General features: G+C 45.9%; 1 protein-coding gene across 1 annotated transcript; it reads right to left on the minus strand.

The window, feature by feature from the left end:
• Positions 1 to 232: 232 nt before the first annotated feature.
• LOC134572292 (cytochrome P450 2G1-like) lies at positions 233 to 27,952 on the minus strand. The gene is made up of 9 exons (XM_063431172.1): positions 27,765 to 27,952; positions 14,163 to 14,328; positions 12,301 to 12,450; positions 11,228 to 11,388; positions 5,136 to 5,312; positions 3,529 to 3,670; positions 3,069 to 3,256; positions 2,602 to 2,743; positions 233 to 792 (listed from the first exon to the last, which is right to left on the minus strand). Exons 1-9 carry the CDS (start codon positions 27,942 to 27,944, stop codon positions 611 to 613), a joined length of 1,488 nt encoding a protein of 495 aa, XP_063287242.1. The 5' UTR covers positions 27,945 to 27,952; the 3' UTR covers positions 233 to 610.
• Positions 27,953 to 27,964: the final 12 nt, after the last annotated feature.

A 27,964-nucleotide genomic window follows, 5' to 3' on the forward strand; every position in this document is an offset into this window, starting at 1 on the left:
ACCTATTTCTGTAGCTCCTCTGCAAGATTATTTAATAAACTTGTAATTTGATTAATTGCATCCTGAGTGATTATTTCAAACACAGATTATAACGTTTCCTTGGTGAATAACTGCAGACTTAAAGTCATGACTTTGTAGCCAAATATAACATTTATTAAAAATGACAAATGATTAAGATGCTCTTCAAACAACAATAAATTAAACATTGGACAAAAATTGTTTTGAAATATTTCATACTCATAGCAATAATAATCATTTTATAAAATGAATGATAAAGTATTCACATGAAAGAAAAGATGTGATAATTATTAATACATATTAAGTCTTTTAAGGTACATCATGTTCCCCATTACTTGTTTTCTCTAACTTTCAGTCATATATTATATATACAAGCACATAGATATATATATATATATATATATGTATTTATTGATATATTTTTAGTTAATATTTCATTGTTTTATCCAAAGCATTTCTGAGTAGTGGAACGCCATCTATCGACTACCATTATTATAATGGAAATGCTCAGTAGAAATATCTAGTGCAAACATTGATTCTTTGTAATATAAAAATCGAGACAACTAGAAAAGCCATTAAATCTGTTTCACAATTAGCGAGCAATGAAGCACAATTGATAGTTACGAGGACAATTTCCAAATCCGCTAACCTCTGGAGTCAGATCTAGCTCTTCTATGTCCACCGAGGACCTCAGAGTGAAGTTCTGTAAAATGTTGGTGAAAAACAGAAAGAGTTCCATCCGTGCCAAGCCCTCCCCGACACAGATCCGCTTTCCTACAGAGGGTTAAAGGGAAAATCAAAGTTTTAGCACATCTCACTGGAGATTAGGATGGTCTGAATGCAACAGGATAATTCATAAGATCCAGAAAATTCAAATTTTTGTATAACACTATAATATTATTATGACTTGCATTTATAAAGCACCACCATATTCCGAAGTGCTGTGCATTTGGGGTAAAAGATAATAGAATATTTATAAACCAATACAAAAAGTAAGGAGGGCCCTGCCCATGAGCTGCGATCCAGCCATTGAAGCTCTTGTATACAAAGTGCCTAATTAGATAGCCCGTGAGCTTACAATCCAAAGGTTGTAATGGGGATTTGAGACAAACGGTAAGGGGGAATCTGGAAGTGATGGCCAAAGGAAATTAAAGGAAAGTTGCAGCTACTGTTAATGTATGAAGGGAACGAGTAGGTAATTGACCAGAACATCAATGAGCTGGAGGAGCTTGCTATATATTAGAAGGAGATGGGTGGGCAGGTTAGTGCTCAGTGACAATGAAGAATCTCGGTATTGCAGTTAGCTGGGTTTTTCGATTGAAGCCTAAGAAACAGGGAAGAGCACAAGGCACCGCTGTTTGAAGATATTTACAGACAGGAGGGACAAGGGATGGAGAAAGAGGGGGTGGGGAGAGCACGTGTGCTGTAAACAAAAAGTTTAACAACCAGATTCTATCACCCCAATTATTTATAACTATATCACATAAAATATTGGTTGAATAAATTCAATGAAAATACAAACTTGCAGTAATAAGCAAGTGGTAACATTGTGACCGAGGATAGAATACATGAGGTTGAGTATCTTCCAAGCTTCAGTCAGTTCCTTAATGTTAAAGGGAGAAGTGGAAATGAAGATTATCAATATTGTTGTTAGATGGGTTTGTGGATTGAGGCACTATGGCTAAAATATTATTTATGGATCTAAAATCTGATCAGAAATGGAGGGTAAGATCAGGTGTGGTCTATAGTTAAATTGTCCTGAGATTCTGTTTCCTAACTCAATGGCTTAAATGAACATTCCAGGGGCAAAGTGAGCAAACCTGTAACGTCTCTCTGTATTTTCACAGCTCAGATTTGGGCAGCACGTAAAATAACTATTAGAAACACTCTAACTGTGCGTATCCTGCCATCTTTGCCAAGTGTCCCACCTATAAGGCCAAGTGCTATATTTAAATTCTTGTGTTAGTCTTTTCTATATTTTTGCCCTGTGTGTCCCTCACAGTCACAAATTCCTCTGCTTATCATGTATTACCCTAAACTGTTTAATTTCTAAATAGGTTGTTTTACCTCTCTAAAGGGACACCTTGGTTATTTGGCAACCAAGGACAAATTAACCTGTTGTCACAATCTCCTTTGTATATATTATATATAGAATTGTATATTTTTTGTGTGTGTATCTCCTAACTCTTCTCACCCTCTTATGAATCTCTTAACCCACACTCAATTACCAATATTTCAGTTTTGTTGAGCTGAATTAAGATAGAGGATGAAGCTTTTTAGGTCCTTTACCTCGTGTGTCACTGAAGCTGTGAGCAGTGCGTTGAGTGCCCGGGTGTGACTGAATGCCATGTTTTTACCTCCACCAATCACATTGTGCTATGTGCAGCTCCATTGACAGGCTGGACTGAGATACATCTGCCATAGTTCTGCTCAGTCATGCTACGAGGAGTTACAGTCTGAGAAGGTAATGCTGTGTCCTAAATGAACCGATCTCCCATGCCTCTCCAAGGGAGCTCTATCCCTCTTAGAATGCTAGTTCTATGAGTAAGTTATCTTTAAAAAGTTTTAGGGAGAACCACATACCAGAGGAAAATGGCATGAAGGCATCATTTTTGAAGAATTTCCCCTCGTTATCCAGGAAATGGCCCGGGTTGAATTCATGGGGATATTTAAACTGCTTAGGGTCCTGCAGGACTGAGCTAAGCACTGGATAGACAGTGGTATCCTGAGAATGGAATGGAGATTGAACATGTTACGGTAATAATCAGACATTACCTTGCCCATAACAACAACAATGATGTAAAGGGAAGAGAATGTTTATGATATAAGAAAAGAAACACTTCTTTGGGGAAGATGTTTGAAATTGTAATTTCTTAAAAAAAAATATATATATATATATGTTGCACAAAAAAAGAGCTAAAATAAAAACCTATGCATCATTCATGAAAGAATTTTGTCAGAATGGAAACTGAGACATGTATGAGTCAGTGAAAGGGTAATAGATTGAAACGACACTTGACAGATATGACAATGGTTGGTCATGTGTTTACCTTTGGAATAACGTAATCCTGGATTTCAATGTCTCGGCTCACTTTGTGTGGAATTCCAAGAGGTAAGAGGTCAATGAATCTCTGAATCTCATGGATGACTGCGTCGGTGTATGGCATGCGAGAACGGTCTTCGATACATGGGGCTCTGTTTCTGCCAATAACTTGGTCTATCTCCTGGTGTATGCGCTCTGTGAACAAAGAGAATATAAAGGAAATTTGGAACCAGAGTTTTAGAGTTCTGAGTGAACATGAAATAGCCCATCATGAGATATTCTCCCATACCCAAATAAACACAGAAAAAAACACTTCAGCAGTACACATTTATAGTAGAGTGTACTATTAAGACAAAACATGTGTTAGCACATCTTCCTTGTCCACTGGGGAATCTTCTACAGATAAAATGATAAATATGTAAGAACTTTTAATGCTGACTGACTGCAGGTTTCCAAAACATACCTACCTTCCACATCTGGGTGCTTGAGAAGGATCATCAGACCGTAACGTAGGGTAGTACTGACGGTTTCTGTGCCAGCCCCAAACATATCAAAGGTGGTGTTAATAAGAGCAGTCAAGTGAAACTCGGAGTTAGGATCAGCCTTTTCCTAGAATGACAAATACAGACATGATAAATTAAGGTATTTCTCTGCAAAAGGAATTTTTCTCTGCCAGACTCATGTTTGTCCACAATAACTGTCCGCAATACTCAGCAACAACAAGTGAAAGAGATTATAATAAACTAATCTAACCTTCACCTCCAATCTAGATCTGGTCCTCATCTGACAAACTAATGTTTAAGCCCCTACACCTATCAATGTACGCAGAGTTCTAGAGAGTAGATGGTGTAAGTAGAGGTTTCTGAATATACATTGCACATATGCAACCTTTTAATAAGTTCCGGTTACCCCGATGGGTAGAGGGGTTTCCACCACCAGAGGGCATCCTTCTGGTGTGAGGGGTATTACAGCATTCAAGGTAGTCTTCCAAGTGGAGAAGCTCTTACAAGAGCTAGTAGTGGTAGCTTTATAGCAGTTTCCCCCAATAAGAGACAAGACTCTAGATTGAGGGTGAAGAATGTCTGTTTTAATGGTAGCCAGTTCAGCTTTTTATGCAAGTCCCCAGCCAAGGGATACACCCATGTAGACCTTGGTGGGAACAGTGGTACAACGTTATCAGCCAATCATAACAAGGTTAGTATGACACTCCCATACAGGACATACAATCCTTACCCTCTGCCCAGGAGATAATTGAGTCAACTACTGTCTTTAACTCAATTATTGAAAAATATCACCATTTTAATACTTTGTGAAAATACCCCCAAAATACATAATATTCCCACAAAAAGCCCTAATCTGTGGGAACAACATACTCAAAAATCACCCAGATCGGTACAGGGGTTTAGGTTTTGCATGGAGGTCCTTCTTTCTGACCGACCGCACACAAGGCTTCTGCCCAGAATATTTCCATAGAATTAGACTGTGCGGCCGGTCTCCTTCCAGGGTATTAAACAAACGTTTTTGAATGAATAAACTGTTCGTCCATCTGTTCTCCTAGTCTTAGTAGTTCGGGAGGTATTATTACCGAACATAGTCCATTTCGTAATTATATTGCCGAATATCTGTGATGATGGAAGTCTTAGCGGTGTTCGTGCCGTCGAGTGTCTGATTATAGTTCCATGCACTCGATGACAAAACACCGCTGGCCACATTTGTATCCCAAGATGGCTGCTGCCACGTGTGCGTGCATACCCATGCCGACCACCCAGTCGACCGCTTAGAATGTTAGGGTGTTTGTGGTTTTCGAGGTTTTAAGAAGGTCAATGAGGTTAATGAGCACCACACTCCACATTTGTGTGGTTGGTCGTTCGCTAGTTCTTTCGATATTCGAACGGCAAATGGTAAAATAAGGCAGACTGTATTCCATTCGAATGGGTAGGCGAACAAAACGTACAAACTTTAAAATTCAGGGACAGAGGGTCTGTCACAGCAGCGACACAATTAAAATTTTAGGTACTGTTAAGCAGCAATTTATATGCAAAATAAATATATTATATTAAATGTGTGAACTCACCTGCTGCATCTTCACAAGAAAGCAGTCAATAAAGTCTCTGGGAGAATTTGCATCCAGAGTCTCTTGGTGCATTTTAACTCTTTCAGCAATAAATTCCTGAATCTTATCTACTGCTTTGAAGAATGCTTTGTGGGGCCCTGGTAACTTCTCCAGAATGCTTGGATAAACGTTGTACATCTGTTAGAGCGTAAACATAAGGGGATACCTTTTAGAGATATATTTTATGAGTCTTCTGGACAAATTTTCATTAAACTTAAGCTTCTATTTGCTGGTTCTGGAAAACCAATGCTCCAATCCTAGCCAGACCACTTCACCAGTAAGTGTTCTTAGGCAAGGCACCTAGCTTTATATATCCACCTACCTCACTTCATCATACATTGTAAGTTCATTTGAGCAGGGCCTTCTTCACCTCTACATATAATTTCTATAATTGTAAAGTGCTGCAAATATGCTGGTGTTATATAAAAGCTAATAACAAGAATTATTTTCAACTTTGCCTCTGCTCTTGGTAGGATTTTATCTATATTCAGGTGATACTCGAAAATTTAGAATATCGTGCAAAAGTTAATTTATTTCAGTAATGCAACATAAAGGGGAAACCAATATATGAGATAGACGCATTACATGCAAAGCAAGATAGTTCAAGCCGTGATTTGTCAAAAGTGCGATGATTATGGCTTATACCCCAAATCCATAATCTCAGTAAATTAGTAAATGTTTTGAAAAGGTGCAATATTCTAGGCTCACAGTGTCCAACTCTAATCAGCTAAGTAAGCCATAACACCTGCAAAGGGTTTCTGAGCCTTTAAATGGTCTCTCAGTCTGGTTCAGTAGGAATGACAATCATGGGGAAGACTGCTGACCTGACAGTTGTGCAGAAAACCATCATTGACACCCTCCATAAGCAGGGAAAGCCTCAAAAGGTAATTTCGAAGGAAGTTGGATGTTTCCAAAGTGCTGTATCAAAGCACATTAATAGAAAGTTATGTGGAAGGGAAACATGTGGAGGAAAAAGGTGCACAAGCAGCAGGGATGACCACAGCCTGGAGAGGATTATCAGGAAAAGGCCATTCAAATGTGTTGGGGACTTTCACAAGGAGTGGGCTGAGGCTGGAGTCAGTCAGTGCATCAAGAGCCACCACACACAGACGGATCCTGGACATGGGCTTTAGATGTCGTATTCCTCTTGTCAAGCTGCTCCTCAACAACAAACAACGTCAGAAGCATCTTACCTGGGCAATAGAAAAACAGATCTGTTGCTTAGTGGTCCAAAGTCCTCTTTTCTGATGAAAGCAACTTTTGCATCTCATTTGGAAACCAAGAACCCAGAGTCTGGAGGAAGAATGGAGAGGCACACACTGCAAGATGCTTGAAGTCCAGTGTGAAGTTTCCATAGTCTGTGTTTATTTGGGAAGCCATGTCATCTGCTGATGTTGGTCCACTGTGCTTCATTAAGTCCAGGGTCAATGCAGTCATCTACCAGGAGATTTTGGAGCACTTCATGCTTCCTTCCGCAGACAAGCTTTGTGGGGATGCTCAGGGGCGGGCTGGGCCGGGGGGCAGGGAGGCAATTGCCCCCCAGGCCGCCCGAAATTCTTTTAGGACCGGCCGTGGCGGGCCGGCCCTTTAAATGCTGCAGCCGCCGAGCGCTCTGTAAAGAGCGCTCAGACGGCTGCAGCTGCTTCTCACCTCCCCTCCCCTGTAGGTGGCCGAGCTGAACTCCGGTCCGCGGTCCCGGCCGGAGTGATGGGAAGGTGCACACTGAGTGTGCACTTCCTGTCAGTCCGGCCGGGTACAGGAAACAGAAACTCCTGTTCCGCGCGGAACAGGAGTTTCTGTTTCCTGTACCCGGCCGGACTGACAGGAAGGTGCACACTGAGCACCTTCCTATCACTCCGGCTGGGACCGCGGACTGGAGTTCAGCTCGGCCACCTACAGGGGAGGGGGAAAGAAGAAGGGGAGGGGGGGGGGGTGGGAGAGAGTAAAAAGAGAGGTGGGGGGTGGGAGAGAGTAAAAAGAGGGGAGGGGGGGTGGGAGAGAGTAAAAAGAGGGGAGGGGGTGGGAGAGAGTAAAAAGAGGGGAGGGGGGGTGGGAGAGAGTAAAAAGAGGGGAGGGGGGTGGGAGAGAGTAAAAAGAGGGGAGGGGGAGGGGGGGAGAGAGAGTAAAAAGAGGGGGGGGGGAGAGAGAGTAAAAAGAGGGGAGGGGGGAGAGTAAAAAGAGGGGAGGGGGGGAGAGAGAGTAAAAAGAGGGGAGGGGGGAGAGAGAGTAAGAGGGGGGGGAGAGAGTAAAAAGAGGGGGGGAGAGAGTAAAAAGAGGGGAGGGGGGGAGTAAAAAGAGGGGAGGGGGGGAGTAAGAAGAGGGGAGGGGGTGGGAGAGAGTAAAAAGAGGGGAGGGGGGTGGGAGAGAGTAAAAAGAGGGGAGGGGGGGGAGAGAGAGTAAAAAGAGGGGAGGGGGGAGAGAGTAAAAAGAGGGGGGGAGAGAGTAAAAAGAGGGGGGGAGAGAGTAAAAAGAGGGGAGGGGGGAGAGTAAAAAGAGGGGAGGGGGGGAGAGTAAAAAGAGGGGAGGGGGGGAGAGTAAAAAGAGGGGAGGGGGGATAGAGTAAAAAGAGGGGAGGGGGGAGAAAGTAAAAAGGGGGGGGGAGAAAGTAAAAAGAGGGGGGGAGAGAGTAAAAAGGGGGGGAGAGAGTAAAAAGAGGGGGGGAGAGAGTAAAAAGAGGGGGGGAGAGAGTAAAAAGAGGAGAGGGGGGAGAGAGTAAAAAGAGGGGAGGGGGGAGAGAGTAAAAAGAGGGGGGGGAGAGAGTAAAAAGAGGGGGGGGAGAGAGTAAAAAGACGGGAGGGGGGAGAGAGTAAAAAGAGGGGAGGGGGGAGAGAGTAAAAAGAGGGGAGGGGGGAGAGAGTAAAAAGAGGGGAGGGGGGAGAGTAAGAAGAGGGGAGGGGGGGAGTAAGAAGAGGGGAGGGGGGATAATAAGAGGGGGGACTAAGAAGAAGGGGGAAGTAAGAAGGAGGGGAGATAAGAAAAAGAGTGGGGAGTAATTAGAAGAGGGGGGAGTAAGAAGAAGGAAGGGGGAAGAAGAAGAAGGAAGGGGTAAGAAGAAGAAGAGGGGGTAAGAAGAAGAAGGGGGGTAAGCAGAAGGGGGGAGTAATAAGAAGAAGGGGGGTAAGCAGAAGGGGGGAGTAATAAGAAGAAGGGGGTAAGCAGAACAAGGGGGGGGAGTAAGAAGAACACAGGGGGGGTGAGAACACACAGAGGGATGAGTGAGAAGAACACAGGGAGGGTGGAGGGGGGATGAGAAGAGCACAGGGAGGGTGGGTAAGGGTGAGAAGAGACCGCTAGGGGAGGATGGGGGAGAGGAGAGCTCTAAGGGACAGAAGGGACAGCTCTATAGGACAGGGGGCAAGACAGGGAGCTCTTTAACACTACGCGCACACACACACAATGCATTCCTATACATACACAGAAACACACAATGCACCCCTATACATACACAGAAACACACAATGCATCCCTATACATACACAGAAACAGAACATGCTTCCCTTACACACAGAGAAACACACAATGCATCCATTACACACACACACACAATGCAACCCTTACACACAAAGACAATGCATCATTTGCACACATACACAGAAACATACAATGCAAACCCTTACACACACATGCAAACACACACACTGTTTTTCTTACATACACACAGAAACACAATGCATCTCTTACACTCAATGCACACACATACAGACACACACCTTGCATCCCTTATGCATACAAACACAGATTCACACAATGCATCCCTCACACACAACCAGAAACACATAATACATCCCTCATACACAAATACACACTGCTTCCACTACACACAAACACACTGCATCACCTGCACAAACTGGTATCCCTATACACTACATACCATAAGCACACATATTAGATAACACATAACACATCCCCTACACACTCCACTCCCTGTGAGCGAGCTCATGGGTGGGTGGAACATATAAGTGGACTTATGAGTGGGCCTTATGGGCATACTCACCGTCAGGCACTGGGGCCCAGACCTTGAGCTGTGTAAGAGGCCCCAAAAAATGGAGCTGCTTCAAATTCTCCCAGAACGTTGAATTTTGTGACCACAGTTGCAAACAGCCTCCAGAGGTCCTGTTCTACACCAGACCAGTGGAGCCAAACTCCAGCCCATCATCATCCTCATCTAATTGTAAGTAGGCAATCTAGTATATTATTAGTGACACTAATCTATAATTTACATCACATTAAAGGGACACTATAGCTTAATGAAGTGGTTCTGGTGTCTATAGCTGGTCCCTGTAGGCTTTTTAATGTAAACACACACTGTGTGCAGCACTGGCGTTAGTTCATATGGCAGATCATATGGGGGGGGCAAATTTATATTTTGTCTAGGGCGGCAAAAATCCTTGCACCGGCTCTGATCCTGGGCAGGCGCACCAGTCTACTGGTGACCCACAGGAGGGGAGTGCACTGATTGCACTGCACTCTCCTCCTGCCCAGACCCGTCTTGACCGCAGTGCAAGTGCCCTCCGCCCCTAATTTACAGTGGCTCACACTCACAACAAGCAGTGCCTAGAGCCCTTTGCAGAGACGGAAACAAAGAGGTTCTGCGGCAGCTGGCCGTCCTGCAAGCATTACATTAAACAGCTGTTCCCCATGCAGCCACAGGTGGCGTTGTGCTGGGAGACTGTGATTACTCTTCACTTCCTCCCAGCCTACAGAGCAGCGCATGGGGGAGAGAGGAGGAGGCATGATTTAATCTTGAATAAATCCTCTAAGCAAACCTTTATAAATTTGGGGGATCAGCTCTGTTTCCACAGTTTATTGGTGTTTACTCTCATCTCTGTATTAATATTGAGGGATGTCTAAGTAGTAACATCAGTGTGTGTCAGCAGGGCCAGCCGTTGGGGTAGGCAAGCTGTGTGGTCACGCAGGGTGCCATGACAATAGAGGCGCCCGGCGGCCAACACAGCTCACAAGTTGGGTACACCAGCATATTTAATTTAAACGATTCGCTGGTGGTCCACTGGTGCGCACCAGCAGTAGGTGCAGTCAGATCATATCCTCTCCCTCGTGGTTCCGGCGCTCAGTTAGTGAGTCAAAGCACAGGCTCAGAGATTCTCAGCCTGTGCTCTGACAACATTGAAAGTCAGAGCCGTGAAGGAGCGGGTATGGCAAAGAGCTACTGATTAGCATAACATCAATATCCGTTATAAAACCAGGAAAAGGTGGGCATGGATGGTGAACTGATTTGGTGGCGCAATGGGCCACTTGACTGGTTTTGCCCCCCAGGCTTAAGGCTGCCAGCCCTCCCCTGGGGATGCTGACCTAATTTTGGCACCTGCCCACACTGCCAAAAGCACCAAAGCCTGGTTCAATGACCGTGGGATTACTGTGCTTGATTGGCCAGCAAACTCGCCTGACCTGAACCCCATAGAAAATCTATGGAGCACTGCCAAGAGAAAGATGAGAGACATGAGACCGAACAATGCAGAAGAGCTGAAGGCCGCTATTGAAGCATCCTGGTCTTCCGTAACACCTCAGCAGTGCCACAGGCTGATAGCTTCCATGCCACGCCACATTGAGGCAGTAATTGCTGCAAAAGGGGCCCAAACCAAGTACTGAGTCCATATGCATGCTTATACTTTTCAGAGGTCCGATATTGTTCTATGTACACTCCTTGCTTTATTGATTGCATGTAATATTCTAATTTACTGAAATTGTGGATTTGGGGTTTTCATGAGCTGTAAGCCATAATCATTGCACTTCTGACAAATCACGTCTTGAACTATCTTGCTTTTCGTGTAATGTGTCTATCTCCTATATTATTTTCCCCTTTTACGTTGCATTACTGAAATAAATTAACTTTTGCGCGATATTCTAATTTTTCGAGTATCACCTGTGTTTATATATATATATATATATATATTTATATATTGATTGGCACAAAAAGAGTTAATATATATAATAAACCCCAAAATATATTATTTATACAGTGTACATCCATTGATACTTGATATAAATTATAAGTTTGGTGGATACGTTCATTAGCACCATCATGGGTTATTTACCTGTGCCCAAACTGAACTGAAACCTCGAAATATTTCATTAAAGAGACTGAGCAATGTGAGAAACTCCTTGCTTTCATATTCAAAACGATTTCCAAAAACCACAGAGGAGATTACATTGGATACAGCTTTGCTGAAAAAGAAGGTGGGATCCACGGGCTGACCTATGGGATCACAAATAAAAACAAAAATGAATAAAATAATACTGATTTACTAAACAAGATCTCAAAAACATAAAACCATTTCCTACAAGTGGAAACGTGTCCTTGGCCACACAGTCTTTCTGACTTTTCCAGTTTGGTTACTTGACCTTAAATTTGAAATTCACTGTGAATCCACTCTGAATTCTCTATTTAGTAAATAACAATGCGATTGTATACATTATATAATATAATAAATAAAATAACTCAAAGCTGGGTCATTTGACTCTTTCTATGGATCTAACTAAAACAGGAATTTGTACAGTAAAAGTTTTGGTGTAATTAAGTACAATATAAAGCTATGCATTTATGGTAAAATATCACCATATTTATTATGCACAACTAATAAATCATCAGTCAGGAAAGATCTGGAAATAAGATTCCTCCCTCTCCCTGACTAAGGATGCTATCACCCAGTGAAACTTCCTGTAATGTTTGAAGAAGGGGGTGAACTGATATTTTCAGCACCTTTTCTTTCATTCTATCAGTCACTAGCGTCTTCTGGCAGAGAAATGTGTTTTTCTACAGGCTGGTAATCATAACTAGAGTATAAATTAGGGTGAGTCAGGCTTTATGGACTAGATTTTATACTACAATTCTGATTTTGAGTGTCTCTGTGATCTATTTTTCCCAATGCCACATAAAATTTGTTTTGTTACTTTGTATTGAAATGAAGACTTAATAAGGAAAGGGTACAATATATAGAATGTTACGGTTGGAGTGATGTTTGGTAGATGTCTTTTCTATCTTTTGTGTGAATATACCTTTATAATAGTAGCTATGAAGGAACCATGAAGTTCCTTTTGTTATGTATAATTAATAAACCAGAGAGTCATTTATTAATTCTGCAGTCTTGATGTTGGAAAGTTCACTTACTGTTGGTTTTATGGAATTCCTTTGTGAGAAAATAAGCTTCTTCCTGGATCCTTTCCTCAATGCTCCTCTTCCCCATCCCAAAGTTTCTCAATGTCATCAGAGCGAATCGCCGAAGCTGCTTCCAACGCTCACCGTTACTGCCGACAACACCTAATGCATTTCAATCAAAATTATTCAACCATCATTGAAAATCAGGTTTATTGTCTGAATTTACAGACTTTCAGTTGTTTGCAATGAACAAATCAAACAAAAGCAATTGTGATAGCTCAACACAACAAATGCTTCAATTGGTTTCCCCAAATTCAACTGATTATACAACTTATCCAGTCTGTCACAGAGTCTGTCCCTCCCACTGCAGGGTGACACAGACAGAAGGAGCTATGGGACACGGAGTCTGTCCCTCCCACTGCAGGGTGACACAGACAGAAGGAGTTATGGGACACATAGTCTCTCCCTCCCACTGCAGGGTGTCACAGACTGAAGAAGCTATGGGACAAGGAGTCTGTCCCTCCCACTGCAGGGTGACACAGACAGAAGGAGCTATGGGACACAGAGTCAGTCCCTCTCACTGCAGGGTGACACAGACAGAAGGAGCTATGGGACACGGAGTCTGTCCCTCCCACTGCAGGGTGACACAGACAGAAGGAGTTATGGGACACATAGTCTCTCCCTCCCACTGCAGGGTGTCACAGACTGAAGAAGCTATGGGACAAGGAGTCTGTCCCTCCCACTGCAGGGTGACACAGACAGAAGGAGCTATGGGACACAGAGTCAGTCCCTCTCACTGCAGGGTGACACAGACAGAAGGAGCTATGGGACACGGAGTCTGTCCCTCCCACTGCAGGGTGACACAGACAGAAGGAGCTATGGGACACACTGTCCCTCCCACTGCAGAGTGACACAGACAGAAGGAACTATGGGACACGGAGTCTGTCCCTCCCACTGCAGGGTGACACAGACAGAGGGAACTATGGGACACGGAGTCTGTCCCTCCCACTGCAGGGTGACACAGACAGAAGGAGCTATGGGACACAGAGTCTGTCCCTCCCACTGCAGGATGACACAGACAGAAGGAGCTATGGGACACGGAGTCTGTCCCTCCCACTGCAGGGTGACACAGACAGAAGGAGCTATGGGACACAGAGTCTGTCCCTCCCACTGCAGGGTGACACAGACAGAAGGAGCTATGGGACACGGAGTCTGTCCCTCCCACTGCAGGGTGACACAGACAGAAGGAGCTATGGGACACAGAGTCTGTCCCTCCCACTGCAGGGTGACACAGACAGAAGGAGCTATGGGACACGGAGTCTGTCCCTCCCACTGCAGGGTGACACAGACAGAAGGAGCTATGGGACACGGAGTCTGTCCCTCTCACTGCAGGGTGACACAGACAGAAGGGAGCTATGGGACACGGAGTCTGTCCCTCCCACTGCAGGGTGACACAGACAGAAGGAGCTATGGGACACGGAGTCTGTCCATCCCACTGCAGGGTGACACAGACAGAAGGGAGCTATGGGACAGACTGTCCCTCCCACTGCCGGGTGACACAGACAGAAGGAGCTATGGGACACGGAGTCGGAGACACAGACAGAAGGAGCTATGGGACACAGAGTCTGTCCCTCCCACTGCAGGGTGACACAGACAGAAGGAGCTATGGGACATGGAGTCTGTCCCTCCCACTGCAGGGTGACACAGACAGAAGGAGCTATGGAACACGGAGTCTGTCCCTCCCACTGCAGGGTGACAGACAGAAGGAGCTATGGGACACGGAGTCTGTCCCTCCCACTGCAAGGTGACACAGACAGAAGGAGCTATGGGACACAAAGTCTGTCCTTGCGCTGCAAGATAAAGTTTGTTCTCACCATGACCTCCACAGCTTATCTTCTCTAGCAGTGGCATGTGCCCCCGGCCACTGAACACGTCTCCATTGTCATTCAGTGCTTTTTTCACCACATCATATCCACAGAGCACCACAACGCGCTTCATCCCCATGTGGATGGTGTATACCGGACCGTACTGCTCTGCAAGCTGAAGGAAGGGATTAATTAGATTTATTACTCTTTTTTTGTGTAATCATCTCGTCATTTGTCAATTTCTCATTGTTCCTCGGTAATTCTGGTTCTTCATGGAATCTTTTGTTAAAGATTTTTTGATTCTATAAACAATTGCAACGGTAATTCATAATGAGTGCGTTTTGTGCAGAGTCCACCAGGTTGACATTCCGAATATTATTTTTTAAATTGTGTGCGAGCTGTACGATTTCATGGGCATGATTTAATAGTTCATGGCAACAAGATATTCAAAGTATTCACACAAAATAAGTAAACCATGGGTACGATATAGGTAACTCGTGGCCATGATTTAGTAAATCCTGGGCAGCAAGGCCATTCTACAGATTAGCTTTCCAATCCTCTTGAAATGTGGTCCTAAAGGAGAAACACGTTCTCCACCGGACCTTCGACTAACCACTCTGTGATAGATGTTACATACTCCGTCAGTGTACAGAAGCCAGCACTACTCAAGGTGTGCAGTGCTGCTGAATATCAACCAGGAAGGGAGGGTAAAGCTACATTTTCCTTTTGAATTACTAATACTTTGTTTTCATCAGGCTGCTCTGTTTATTGTATATAGACACAATTCATACAGTCACACTACTTGCATGTTGGGAGCATACATTTTAGGAAATATAGTTATTTAAAAATATATATATATATATATATTTGAGGTCTGCACTTACCATATGTAACTGAATTGACATTTGGTTTACAGTAATATTTTAATAAGAATGCCAAGTGAGGGATTCTTTCTACTCTTTAATATTTTTGAAAACCACGAACAAATAATTATAAAAGTCTGTAAATTTATAACTGTTATGTTTGATATTTATATTGTCCTGGGCAGCGATGTATACAGATGCCTCCTATTTCCCTAATTTCACGTTAGCTATACATTCCTTGTTACAAATAAGTTATCATTTAATTAAAATAACTAATCAGTGCAAAGGTTAAGCGTAGAAGAACAATATAATGTATATAGGAATAAAGTTCACAGTTGACATTAATTTAAATATAAATTGGCAGTAAAGAATCCTGCCTAACTGTACAAATATTTTGTCAGGATAATACAATGTTGAAAGTTCTTGTTGGGAGTTTGTTGTGTTATGTGAGACTGCCCCCAAATTTAAAGGGACACTGTAGCTCATTGAAGTGGTCTGGGTGCAGTTTCCCTTTTGCACCTAGTGCTGCAATGTAAAACATTGCAGTTCCAGAGAAGATATATTAGACCCATTTATAACTGAGCTGTTCAGTGACCAAAGATGACTCCAAACCATCCTAGTGCCTCTTCTCCACCCCCCCCCCCCCAAGAAAATATATTGCAGCACCGAGGCTCTCCCTGAAGGCCCATTCAGTGTAGGTGCTATCCAAGCACCGGCCCTGCTGTGTGCTTTCCTTGACTGGAGGGGTGATCAGAGATCCCCTCTCTGGCCCACAGGCACTTTGTTGGGTAGCCGGCAGGAGAGGGATAGAGGACCCAAGAGCCCTAACCTGCAGCTCAGCCAGGTTCTCCTCTTGCGAGTGTTGCCGCAGCTACTATGGAGCTGCCGGCTAGAGTTCCCTCTTCACTAGGACCACCAGGGCTTCACCACCAGACCACCAGGGTGTCACATCTTGTTCCTGTTGCGGATCATTTCTGGCCTTGGCTACTGATATCCAGTACCCTTTTTACAATTCTTGTTTAGTTTCTCTTGATTTTTCTGGTTCTCTATACTATGTCTGGTTTTCTTTATGCTGGGTTTTCTGGGTTCATTCCTTTATTCCGTTCCTGGAATTCCCCGTCTCCCGGATTCCTTTAAATGTTTGTTTTTTGTTTCCAGACCCATTCCTTTGCGATTCATCATTTTTGTTTCAGTCTGTTCCTACAAACAGTGGTCTCATTCCTCTGCTCCTTTCTTTGCAGGTAAGTACTGCGTGTGTTTGATTGTTTATTTAGTTATGCATATCTAAGCAGTTAGGACCCACCGTAATTGGAGTACTTTGGCAGAGTGGTGGGCTGCATACTTCTTGGCCATTTATCTATGTCTAAATCTCCATTGTTTATTACATATATAGTCCTTGGTTATTTCTCCTCTTGTTTTTTATTTTTTTAAATTATTTTTTTTGCAGTGCATTTCAAGTTAACAGACATGCGCAAGGTACCCCAAAGGCTTTCCTCGTGCTTTTAACGGAAACAATTGTAACAATGGGGCATACTTGCACACATTTTATATTTGAGTAGTAGGAATAACATGCTTCAACATTATTGATGAGATATGCTGGTTTGTATTAAACATGAAAAACATTCTATTGTGATATATAGTTAGCACAGTAGCAGGCTATGATTCAGTGGTAGTGTGTGAACGTAAAAACTGGGCTAGTCATGTATTTGGCATTAGGTGGCGTGCTTGAGGTGGAGGTTGCGTGGCATTGCATTTTCAGGAGAAAACATTTATCCTGTACCAAACAGGTGATTCCCGCAGTGGTGTGTCTCATGTGGGAGTTGTAGCGGCACCCCGGTGTAGTAGGGGGTTTACGCCGCTGAGAAGGTGTCCTTTCCCCCAAGCACGAAGTTAGCTACAGCACAACAGGTTCCCCATAATTACGATATCCAAGTAATAGTCATCCCCTCCAAGCACGAGACGAGACTCTGTGTTGAGGGTCAAAAGTAAGAGTAATGTTTATTCGGTAACTCGGGCTTTTATGCCGTACAACAACTCCTCCCCGTATCCGGAGGAGATAATACATTTACAGTGGGAGTCACTCCCACTGTACCGAGCAGAATATTATAACATTATTACAAGTTTATATAACACACACAATATGCAACGAAAATACATTGTGCTACGTGTATTAGGGAACGGAGATCTAGGGGAACAATATACGTGAAAATCCCCTAGATCGGTTGGGCCGTTCGCCAGATACACGTTTGCACCAATTACTCAAAAACTATACAAGATAAACGAAAACTCTCTGTTGGACCGGGTGTCTTTAGTTCGGTACTTTGGATCCGTCGACTAGCATGGGCGTATGTCGTTGGTAAGGTCGGAATTCATCGTGTGGAAAGTTCGGTCATTAGTCCACGCGGTCAAAATGGCCGCGACCCATTGTTCTCTCCACGTGGCGATGTATACCGTACGGATCCACAAGTACCCGAAATCCCCAATAATCCATATGCAACGGCAATTCTCCGAGATGGTATCGGTTACACTAGAAAGGGGTCTGTCACACGGCTCCCTCCTAGTGGTACACTCCGGCAGACCTGGATTGATCCTTTCGGATTAACTTAGGGATGACCGGAATTCATTTGTCCGGAGAATTGTCCAGTTGTCGAGACAACCCATCGGCGTTGCCATTTAGCTTACCGGGTCGATAGCTGATGGTGAAATTGTACGTTTGCAGGGCCAAGCTCCATCTCAGCAATCGGCCGTTGTCTCCTGCGACCCGGTTAAGCCATACCAATGGATTGTGATCTGTTACCAAAGAGAATTCCTGTCCATACAAATAAGGTGTTAGTTTTTTCAATGCCCATACCAGGGCCAGGCACTCTTTCTCTACGGCCGCATAACTCACTTCCCTCGGTAACAGCTTTCGGCTGAGGTATGCGACCGGATGCTCCTTTCCATCTTCCCCGATTTGGCTCAGCACAGCCCCCAGTCCATACATGGAAGCGTCTGTATGTACAAGGAAACGTTTGTTAGGTACTGGGGCAGCCAAGACAGGAGCATTAACAAGAGCATGTTTGAGAGATTGAAATGCGGCTTCGCAAGCGGGAGACCACAGGACCTGTCTGGGTAAATTCTTTTTGGTCAAGTCAGCCAAAGGTTTGGCTACCGTGCTATAATCAGGGACAAAGCGTCTATAGTACCCGGCGGTCCCTAAGAAGGCCAATACCTGGGTCTTGGTATTCGGTGTGGGCCAGTTTGCTACTGCCTCAACCTTGGCAGGCTCCGGTCTCTGGTTTCCACACCCCACCCGGTGTCCCAGGTATTGGACCTCGGCCATTCCTAGATGGCATTTCTCGGGTTTTAGTGTCAGGCCCGCGGCCCGAATCTTATCTAGGACTACCCCTACGTGGACTAAATGTTCTTCCCAAGACTCACTGTAGATCGCAATGTCATCCAGGTATGCACACGCAAACTCCTGGAAGCCATCGAGGAGCCGATCCACCATTCGCTGGAACGTAGCCGGGGCATTTTTCATCCCGAATGGCATGACCTTAAATTGGTATAAGCCAAACGGGGTGACAAAGGCCGACTTGGGCACGGCATCCTCGGCCAGGGGGATCTGCCAATAACCCTTGCAGAGGTCTATGGTAGAGAGGTAGTTACCCCTGGCTATGCGATCTAATAATTCGTCTACCCGAGGCATGGGGTAAGCGTCAGTGGTAGTTTTCTCATTCAGTCGTCGGTAGTCGACGCAGAACCGAGTGGTTCCGTCTTTCTTGGGGACTAAGACTACGGGAGAGGCCCAGGGACTGTCGGATGGCTCAATGACCCCCAGCTGTGTCATTTCCCGTATTTCCTTCAGCATTCCGTCCCGGACGGCTTCCGGAATACGGTACGGGGGTTGTCGGAGGGGGGCCTGCCCTGGGGTCTCTACTTTGTGTATGGCCAGGGTTGTGTATCCTGGCTCCTGGGAGAAGGTACTCTGCTTCTCCCATAGGAGCTGTCTAGCCTGCTCTAGCTCCGTAGGGTTCAGTCGTTCTCCCAGTTTCACTAGGCTAACTAGGTCGGGGTGAGTCTCCTTTTCCAGCAGGTCAGGTAGGGGTAAATTTTCAGGGTCATCAGTAGCTGGGGCACAAACAGCGTTAACATCTTCCTGTCGCTCTTGGTACTCTTTCAGCATGTTCACATGAAAGGAGCGTTGGATCCTTTCATCTGCACAGCTGGCAATAAGGTAGGTGGTATCACAGAGTTGGGCTAAAACCTTGTAAGGACCCTGCCACGCAGCCTGCAGTTTGTTGTCCTTCACCGGTTTTAGCACCAATACCTTCTGCCCTATATGGAACAGTCGTTGCCGGGCACCCCTATCGTACCATCGTTTCTGTCGCCCCTGGGCCGCCTGGAGATTCTCCCTTACCAATAGGGAGAGTTGCTCCATGCGGTCCCGGAGCTCCAGGACATATGGCACAATAGGTGTCCCTGCCTGTTCGGTTTCCCCTTCCCAGTGGTCCCGAATGAGATCGAGGGGTCCTCGCACCCTCCTCCCATACAATAACTCAAAGGGAGAAAAACCCGTAGATTCTTGGGGGACCTCCCTATAGGCAAATAACAGGTGGGGTAAGAATCTCTCCCAGTCTCTGCAACCGTCCGTAAAGGTCCTCAACATTTGTTTGAGAGTCCCATTAAAGCGCTCACAGAGGCCGTTAGTTTGAGGGTGGTACGGGGAACTGAGCAGGGGTTTAATGTGGCACACTTTCCATAACTGCTGTGTGAGTACGGCAGTGAACTGGGTTCCCTGGTCGGATAGGATTTCTTTAGGGAATCCCACCCGAGTGAATATCTTTACCAAGGCATCGGCTACCGTCTCCGCTTCAATATTCGGCAGGGGCACCGCCTCGGGGTACCGGGTCCCATAGTCCACCACGGTAAGAATGTACTTCTTACCGGACGGGCTATGTCGCGCTAGGGGGCCTACAATGTCGACGGCGACCCTATAGAAGGGTTCCCCAATGATCGGCATCGACATTAATTTGGCCTTCGGGCGATCTCCCCTCTTACCCACCCGTTGGCAAGTGTCACAGGTTCTGCAATATTGTCGCACGTCCCGGTTAAACCCTGGCCAGAAGAAATTCTGGGTAATCCTATGGGCCGTGCGACGTACTCCTGAATGGCCAGCTAAGGGTATATCGTGAGCGATCCTCATGATCTCTCGCCTGTATTTTTTCGGTAGCACTAGTTGCTTCTGTGGGACGGGGTTTTTACCGGCTGCGGGCTCCTGGGGGATCCTATACAGTCTATCCCCCACCCACTCGTAGCTTTCCCCATCTGTCCCCGGTTCCCCTTTCTCTGCCTTATCCCTATATTTCCGGAGAGTGACGTCTTCCCGCGTCTCCCTCCCAAACGTCTCAGGGGTATCCCAGTCTAAGGGGGTCTGTCCTAAGGTCACAGTCGGAGGGTCAGATCTTACCTGGGTCTCCGCGACTGGCGGGCCGATTCCAATTGCACGAGCCTGAGCCCGGGTGGTGACAGGGCAGGCTCCAGCAGGGCCTTGAGGAGCAAAAGCGGACAACAGCGGGGCTAAGTCATTTCCCAAAAGTACTTCCGCGGGTAGCCCTTTCATCAGGCCCACATTCACTTGGCCAGCTCCCACCCCCCAATCCAAATGCACTCGGGCCGTGGGGAGGCGATGTACTGCACCCCCGGCCACTCTAACGGCCACCGTTTGGCCAGTATGTTCTTTTTCTGGGACCAGGTCGTGTTGAATCAAGGTTAAGGTGGCCCCAGTGTCTCGTAACCCACTGACAACTTGTCCATTCACTCGGACTGTTTGTCGGTGATGCTGCCGGTTGTCTACAGCAGCCGCATATAGGGGATTGGCCTCGTGTAAAATCTCCCATTGCTCTTCCCCCAGAGGTTGCGCTTCAATGCAATGGGCCCCTGAGGTAAAAGGTCGGGGGTTCCCTTCAGCGGGCTTCCTCCAGGACGGTTGTCGAGCGGGATCAAGTGGGCATTTGTCCCTCAGGTGACCCACTTGCTGACACCTATGGCACCGCCGGCGGTCCGGGACACTTGACTGGGTGAAGCGGGAGGAAGTGTTGTAGCTAGGTTGGATAGTGGGGGTGGTTGGAGTAGGGCCGACAGGGCGGCTTTCTACTCGGGCAGCTGTCTTTTGGACCGAGAGATCGGGTTTGCGGGCGTCTGCATACTCGTCGGCCAACCGGGCGGCTTCGGGTAGGGTAAGTGGTCTCCTATCCCGAATCCACTCTCTGAGCTCCTTGTCCACCTTTTCAAAAAAATGTTCCAGCAAAAACAACTGTAAAACCTCCTCCGCGGTGGTAGCTTGGCACCCATCCATCCAATGGCCAGCCGTGCGTTGTAATCGGCAGGCCCATTCGGTGTAGGAGTCACCGGTTTGCTTTCGGGATTCCCGGAAGCGTCTCCGATATGCTTCGGGGGTTACTGCATATCGGGACAATAGAGCTTCTTTTACCAATCGGTAGCTTCCCACCTCATGGTCCGGGATCGCCCGGAAAGCATCGCTGGCTCGTCCGGATAATTTGCCAGACAAAATTTTGACCCACTCCTCGGAGGGTACTTTATGTAGGGCACATTGACGTTCAAAGTCCGCTAGGTATTGGTCAATCTCCCCCTCTGTTTCCACAAAATTTTTAAAAGCGGCAAAGTGTACTTTCCTCTTTTCCTCGGGAGTTTGGAAAGTCCCCGCAATTGGACTGGTGCCAGTGGAAGTCTGGCGCCGGTTGGCATCGACTGCCGCAATGACTTGGGTTACAATCCTAGGTGAGGGGTTGGGTCCGTAGTGAGCCAGCCTTACCCTCACCTCGTGGTCGAATTGTTCATCTGCTGGCGTTCGGACCAAAGCGATCTCCGGTTCTGGGTTTGGGTCGACATCCAGTCCGTCATTCTGTTCAGCTAAGTCCAATGCGACCAACTCTGCCAAAATGTCTCTTTTCTTTTTGTTGCTAGCCGAACGACCACGGCTCTCCAACAAGTCTTTTAGGGTAGATCGTTTCAACCTTCCGTAGTAGGCCTCCATCCTGATTGCTCTCGGTAGCTGTCCTTCTGGGGTGAAAGAACGATCCCGCCGCTGCCACCAATTGTAGCGGCACCCCGGTGTAGTAGGGGGTTTACGCCGCTGAGAAGGTGTCCTTTCCCCCAAGCACGAAGTTAGCTACAGCACAACAGGTTCCCCATAATTACGATATCCAAGTAATAGTCATCCCCTCCAAGCACGAGACGAGACTCTGTGTTGAGGGTCAAAAGTAAGAGTAATGTTTATTCGGTAACTCGGGCTTTTATGCCGTACAACAACTCCTCCCCGTATCCGGAGGAGATAATACATTTACAGTGGGAGTCACTCCCACTGTACCGAGCAGAATATTATAACATTATTACAAGTTTATATAACACACACAATATGCAACGAAAATACATTGTGCTACGTGTATTAGGGAACGGAGATCTAGGGGAACAATATACGTGAAAATCCCCTAGATCGGTTGGGCCGTTCGCCAGATACACGTTTGCACCAATTACTCAAAAACTATACAAGATAAACGAAAACTCTCTGTTGGACCGGGTGTCTTTAGTTCGGTACTTTGGATCCGTCGACTAGCATGGGCGTATGTCGTTGGTAAGGTCGGAATTCATCGTGTGGAAAGTTCGGTCATTAGTCCACGCGGTCAAAATGGCCGCGACCCATTGTTCTCTCCACGTGGCGATGTATACCGTACGGATCCACAAGTACCCGAAATCCCCAATAATCCATATGCAACGGCAATTCTCCGAGATGGTATCGGTTACACTAGAAAGGGGTCTGTCACAGGAGTGAACCTCTGTTGCCCTGACTATGTAATTAACAAAAAAAGACCAACAGTGTGTAAGCGCTATAGGATATAAAACATACAGTATGGCAGCACTCAATCCCAGTGATACAGAAGTATACACATAATATAGACAAATAGTTACCAAAAAAGCGCGCTAAACTGATCTGTAAATATAGAATGACAAAGAATAGTGCAGACCATCTAAACCAAAACAAAATATGTATAGGGGGATATGGGCATAGGTAGGTGGGATAGTAGATTTAGATTCTATTAGATGAAGAAAACCAGCCTTTCCGAGGAAACCACGCCCCCGGACCAATGAAATAACAGAGGGGGAGTGAGACACTTAAAAGAAAGGGCTGGATGTCCATTACGTTTTCAGAGGAAGCCTGTGGAGGCGTGCGAAACGCGTCACGCATACGCCACGAGAGAGGCGGACCCGGAAGTGATCACGTGATCGGGACGGACGAAACCAGGAAGTGACTTTGTATTTGCTGTTTACATGCTTTTATGTGGGTAGCTATGTCAGCATAACCCACCATTCGCAAAATAAGAGTTTTTAACCGTTGTTTTTTAATAAATTCTCTTTGATACTATTCAATTGGAGGTCCTGCCTCTCTCTGTCCTATATTGCACAGCTTTACCAGTTTCCAGTGAGCATACCACTTGGAGTTCTATCAGTGTGGGAATCTTCCCTCTCAAGTGGAGCATTGCAAACCCAGAGCCAGGGGTGATAGGGCTCTGGTAAATGTGAGTTTTCCCCCCATATCCCCTATACATATTTTGTTTTGGTTTAGATGGTCTGCACTATTCTTTGTCATTCGATATTTACAGATCAGTTTAGCGCACTTTTTTGGTAACTATTTGACTATGTAATTAGCCTGAAGCCTGATGTGGCAACCTTAAGTTAGGGCAAAGCATATGAGCAGGCTACGTTATGTGCAGGGCCGGCCTTAGGCCTTTGGGCGCCCTGTGCGAAAAATCTTCACAGCGCCCCCCCTCCCCTTCCCGTCCTGCCCTCCCTCCTCCCCCCCTATTTCCCCCTCCCCACACACCCTGTCACACACACAGGCAGACAGCCATACACACACACACAAACGCACGCAGACAGTCACACACAGACAGCCACACACAAACACACACACAGACATAGAATGTGATGGCAGATAAGAACCACTCGGCCCATCTAGTCTTCCCAGACAGTCACACATAGGCAGTCACACACACACACGCACACACACACACACAAGCAGACAGCCACACACACAAACACACACAGGCAGACAGCCACACACACAGGCAGGCAGTCACACAGAGACAGCCACACACAAACACACAGGCAGAAAGCCAAACACACACACACAATCACACACACAGACAGTCAAACACACAGACAGTGACACACACACAGGCAGACAGCCACACAGACAATCACACACACAGACAGTCACACACAGGCAGACAGCCACACACACACACACACACACACACAGGCAGACAGTCACACACACACACACACACACAGGCAGACAGTCAAACACACACAGGCAGACAGTCACACACACAGACAGTCACACACACACACACACACACAGGCAGACAGTCACACACACACACACACACACACAGGCAGACAGTCACACACACACACACATACACACAGGCAGACAGTCACACACACAGACAGTCAAATACACAGACAGTCACACACACACACGGGCAGACAGTCACAAACACAGAGAGTCAAACACACAGTCACACACACAGGCAGACAGCCACACACACAGGCAGACAGCCACACACAGACACACACACATAGGCAGTCTCACACACACACACACACACACACACAGGCAGACAGTCACACACACAGGCAGTCAAATACACAGACAGTCACACACACAGGCAAACAGCCACACACAGACAGTCACACACACATAGAGTCAAACACACAGCCACACACACAGGCAGACAGCCACACACACAGGCAGACAGACACACACAGACACACACACACACACAAGCAGACAATCACATAGTTACCTATGTTCCTTGTGGAGGCAGACAGGCAGTGCAGCTCCTGGATTCTGGTTGTTGGGGGAAGCAGGGACTCCTTCCTGCTTCCCCTGCAGCAGTTAGACGACAGTTTAGCCCCGCCCCCGCCGCATGGTAAGTCCCGCCCCCGCCGCATGGTAAGCCCCGCCCCCGCCGCTATTTTTTTAAAAAAAATCCCGGCCAGCCATGTGTGAGCTGTGCGGCCGCAGGGCGCCCCCTGCTCCATGGCGCCCTGTGCGACCGCACAGTTCGCGCACCCCTAAGGCCGGCCCTGTTTATGTGTAAAAGTCCCCGCCAGTTCTCCTCTTGTTTTGCCTTATATCTCTTGTCTTGTTTTATTTTGTCTTGTATTCTCAGTTCATGTACAGTCCTGTCCTGTCCTTGTCCTGTTCTTGTTTCCCTCGTGTATTCTGTACATGTTCTGGGTTCTGCTTTCTGTCCTGCTCCGGTTCTGGGGTGTTCTAGTCTTGTCGTGTTATCTTGTTTGGTGCCTGTTCTAGTCTTACCTTGTTTCTAGTACTGGATACATATCTGCATAATATCAAGCTCCTGGGAACCGCAGAAGCGGCATCAGGGCCTCAGTATGTGGCTGCACAAACCCTGGTGCTTGACACCAGGCTGCATGTGCTTACCCTGCACCAGACCCTGATAGTTCATTTCCTTGCTGTGACTCCTACCATCATCAGGCATACAGGGGTCCCGGTCTCCGGGCCGCCAACCGTGACACAGGAATTACAAGCTATATCCCCCCTCCATGAGCAAAGGTAAGAAGGGAGGGAGGATATAAGGTATATTTAGTTTTATTAAAAAAAATGAATATGCCCCCCACACATATTAACATACTAAATAATTACAAATTCACATGCTGAAACCCCCACACACTCTGCCCCATACACAATGACCCCCATGCACAAACTTCACCACTTACACACATTGCTCCCCTAGTACACACACATTGCAGCCAACACACACATATGCACACACACACACACACACACACACACTACTGCCCCTATCCCCGCAGACCCCAGCTAGGTTGTCAAACTGTTTTTAAACAGTGGTTATTGTGCCTTAATTGTTTCTTTAAATAATCTACCAGTACCCCTCCAGAGCTTAGGTTCTGGATCCGCCTGTGTATTGTCCTCTAGCTCATTGCAATTTTGAGTGAGGAAGAGGCTTAAAAATGAATCCAAATGCCCCAATTACCCCCACTTCAATAAGATAAATGCATATTTAACCCTCTCATCTGTCTATTACACACAGCCACTGTGAGTTACAGAGAGTCTTGGATAAGAAAAATAACTATCTTTATCAGTGGCGACTGGTGGAGTTCAAGATGATGGATCGCTCCCCACCTTGACTTGTTGGGTTTTACCAATTTAACTAGCCCTGTGAGATTCCATGTCCTGTTCAAAACCAGGTGCATCTCAAGTCATCAATAAGGGGGAGAATGGAAACTGCAGATTAATCACGGCAGAAAAAAAAACTACAAACAATCACATTTAAACATGATGGTAGTTTCTGAGGTTTGGGGATCTAGCTGAACTCACTTCTGGGGACATTATAGCTGTTTTACACAATCAACAGATAAAAGGAATGTGCATGTCAACTGGAAAATGCAAAGGTGTAAACTTGTTTAATATAAATATGTCAGAGTGATACAGAATATACACTAAAGATATACATTTATTTAGCTTTGAAACTTATCAAATCCTAGGTATGAGAGATATTCCTAAAATTTAAATGAGGAGTTACATATTTATATACAAAATAGAAACATCTTTACGCATTCCTTTAAGAAAAACTGTACAATATATTGTATGTTTATACACTAAATAGTAGGGACATTAGCACTAAATAAGGACACCGTAAAAATGTAAGAAAAAATGTTCAAATAACCCTCAGGGTCCCTTATTGTGAAAGCGTGTTAGGCAGCCGTCTATGGCCCAGGCTCAGGACGGCCGAGGGCTCTGTCTAGGTATGGAGCTCCAGCTCTGAGCTGGCGCTCTTTGAACCCTGCGATTCCTCACTTCGTCCCTAATATCGTTGAGCGACTATGGTCAGTACAGATATTAGGCACAAACTGCTTTAAGAGTAACCTTGGTGCATCTGGATGACTTTGAGTGCCATAGTCGGTGCTGTAAGTCAATAACTGAGTGCTGGAACCACAAATTAGGTCTGTACCTAATATTGATATAGACAATGGAGCTTCCACACACACAACACTCAGACTGTGTACACACACACTCAGGCACATTCAGATTCCCCTGCGCACACACACTCAGGCACACTCAGATTCCCCTGTGCACACACACTCAGGCACACTCAAATTCCCCTGCGCACACACACTCAGTCACACTCAGATTCCCCTGCGCACACACTTAGTTACACTCAGATTCCCCTGCACACACATACTCAGTCACACTCAGACTCCCCTGCGCACGCATGTAAACACAGACACACACAGAATTCAGTCACTACAGAGACGCAATCATCTCTCCTCCTACAGCTCTCACCCTCTTCCATACACAAAACTTTTACACAGACACTACTCACAGAAACAGAGCCCTGTGCTCTAGGAGGGACCCCCTATCCGGCACCCTGTCAAAGGCCCTGGGAAACATTAACCTTTGAGAGTGATACATTGTATTCAGATATCCAAGCAATAAAAAAATGTATGCTTATCAAAAGAAATATATCACTGAAATATATTATTTGCCAGCTATCCATGAGTTACCAATATAAAATATAAATAATATGTCTAAAATGTCAATAATTGAAAGTCTTCTTCAACTATTTCACATTTGAAACATAGCACACACTAGTAAGATTGTATATCAATTTATTTTGTTTGAAGAATTACTCACCTTAATAAAATGCTTGAAAGCCTCTTTTTTATTGAGCTGTAGAATATTTCCCAGAAAAGGCAATGGAGTGGGACCAGGGGGCAACCTCAACTTGTTCTGTTTCTTGCCTTGAGATAAAATAAAGAGCAGGAAAATCACAGAGACTAATAGTAGCATGGTTGTAACTCCAAGGAGCTCCATTGTGGGGCTACTCTGCCTGA

Source organism: Pelobates fuscus, chromosome 9 (assembly GCF_036172605.1).
Source record: "Pelobates fuscus isolate aPelFus1 chromosome 9, aPelFus1.pri, whole genome shotgun sequence".
Lineage (NCBI taxonomy): Eukaryota > Metazoa > Chordata > Amphibia > Anura > Pelobatidae > Pelobates > Pelobates fuscus.

Bases quoted from the DNA above. Each gene is read 5' to 3' on its own strand.
- LOC134572292 (XM_063431172.1), bottom strand. From the start codon at position 27,944: ATGGAGCTCCTTGGAGTTACAACCATGCTACTATTAGTCTCTGTGATT. The intron at 5,313-11,227 runs GTAAATAACCCA...ACGCTCTAACAG, and splicing joins TCAGTTCAGTTTGGGCACAG to ATGTACAACGTTTATCCAAG. The intron at 3,671-5,135 runs GTGAGTTCACAC...TTGTCATTCTAG, and splicing joins TTCTTGTGAAGATGCAGCAG to GAAAAGGCTGATCCTAACTC.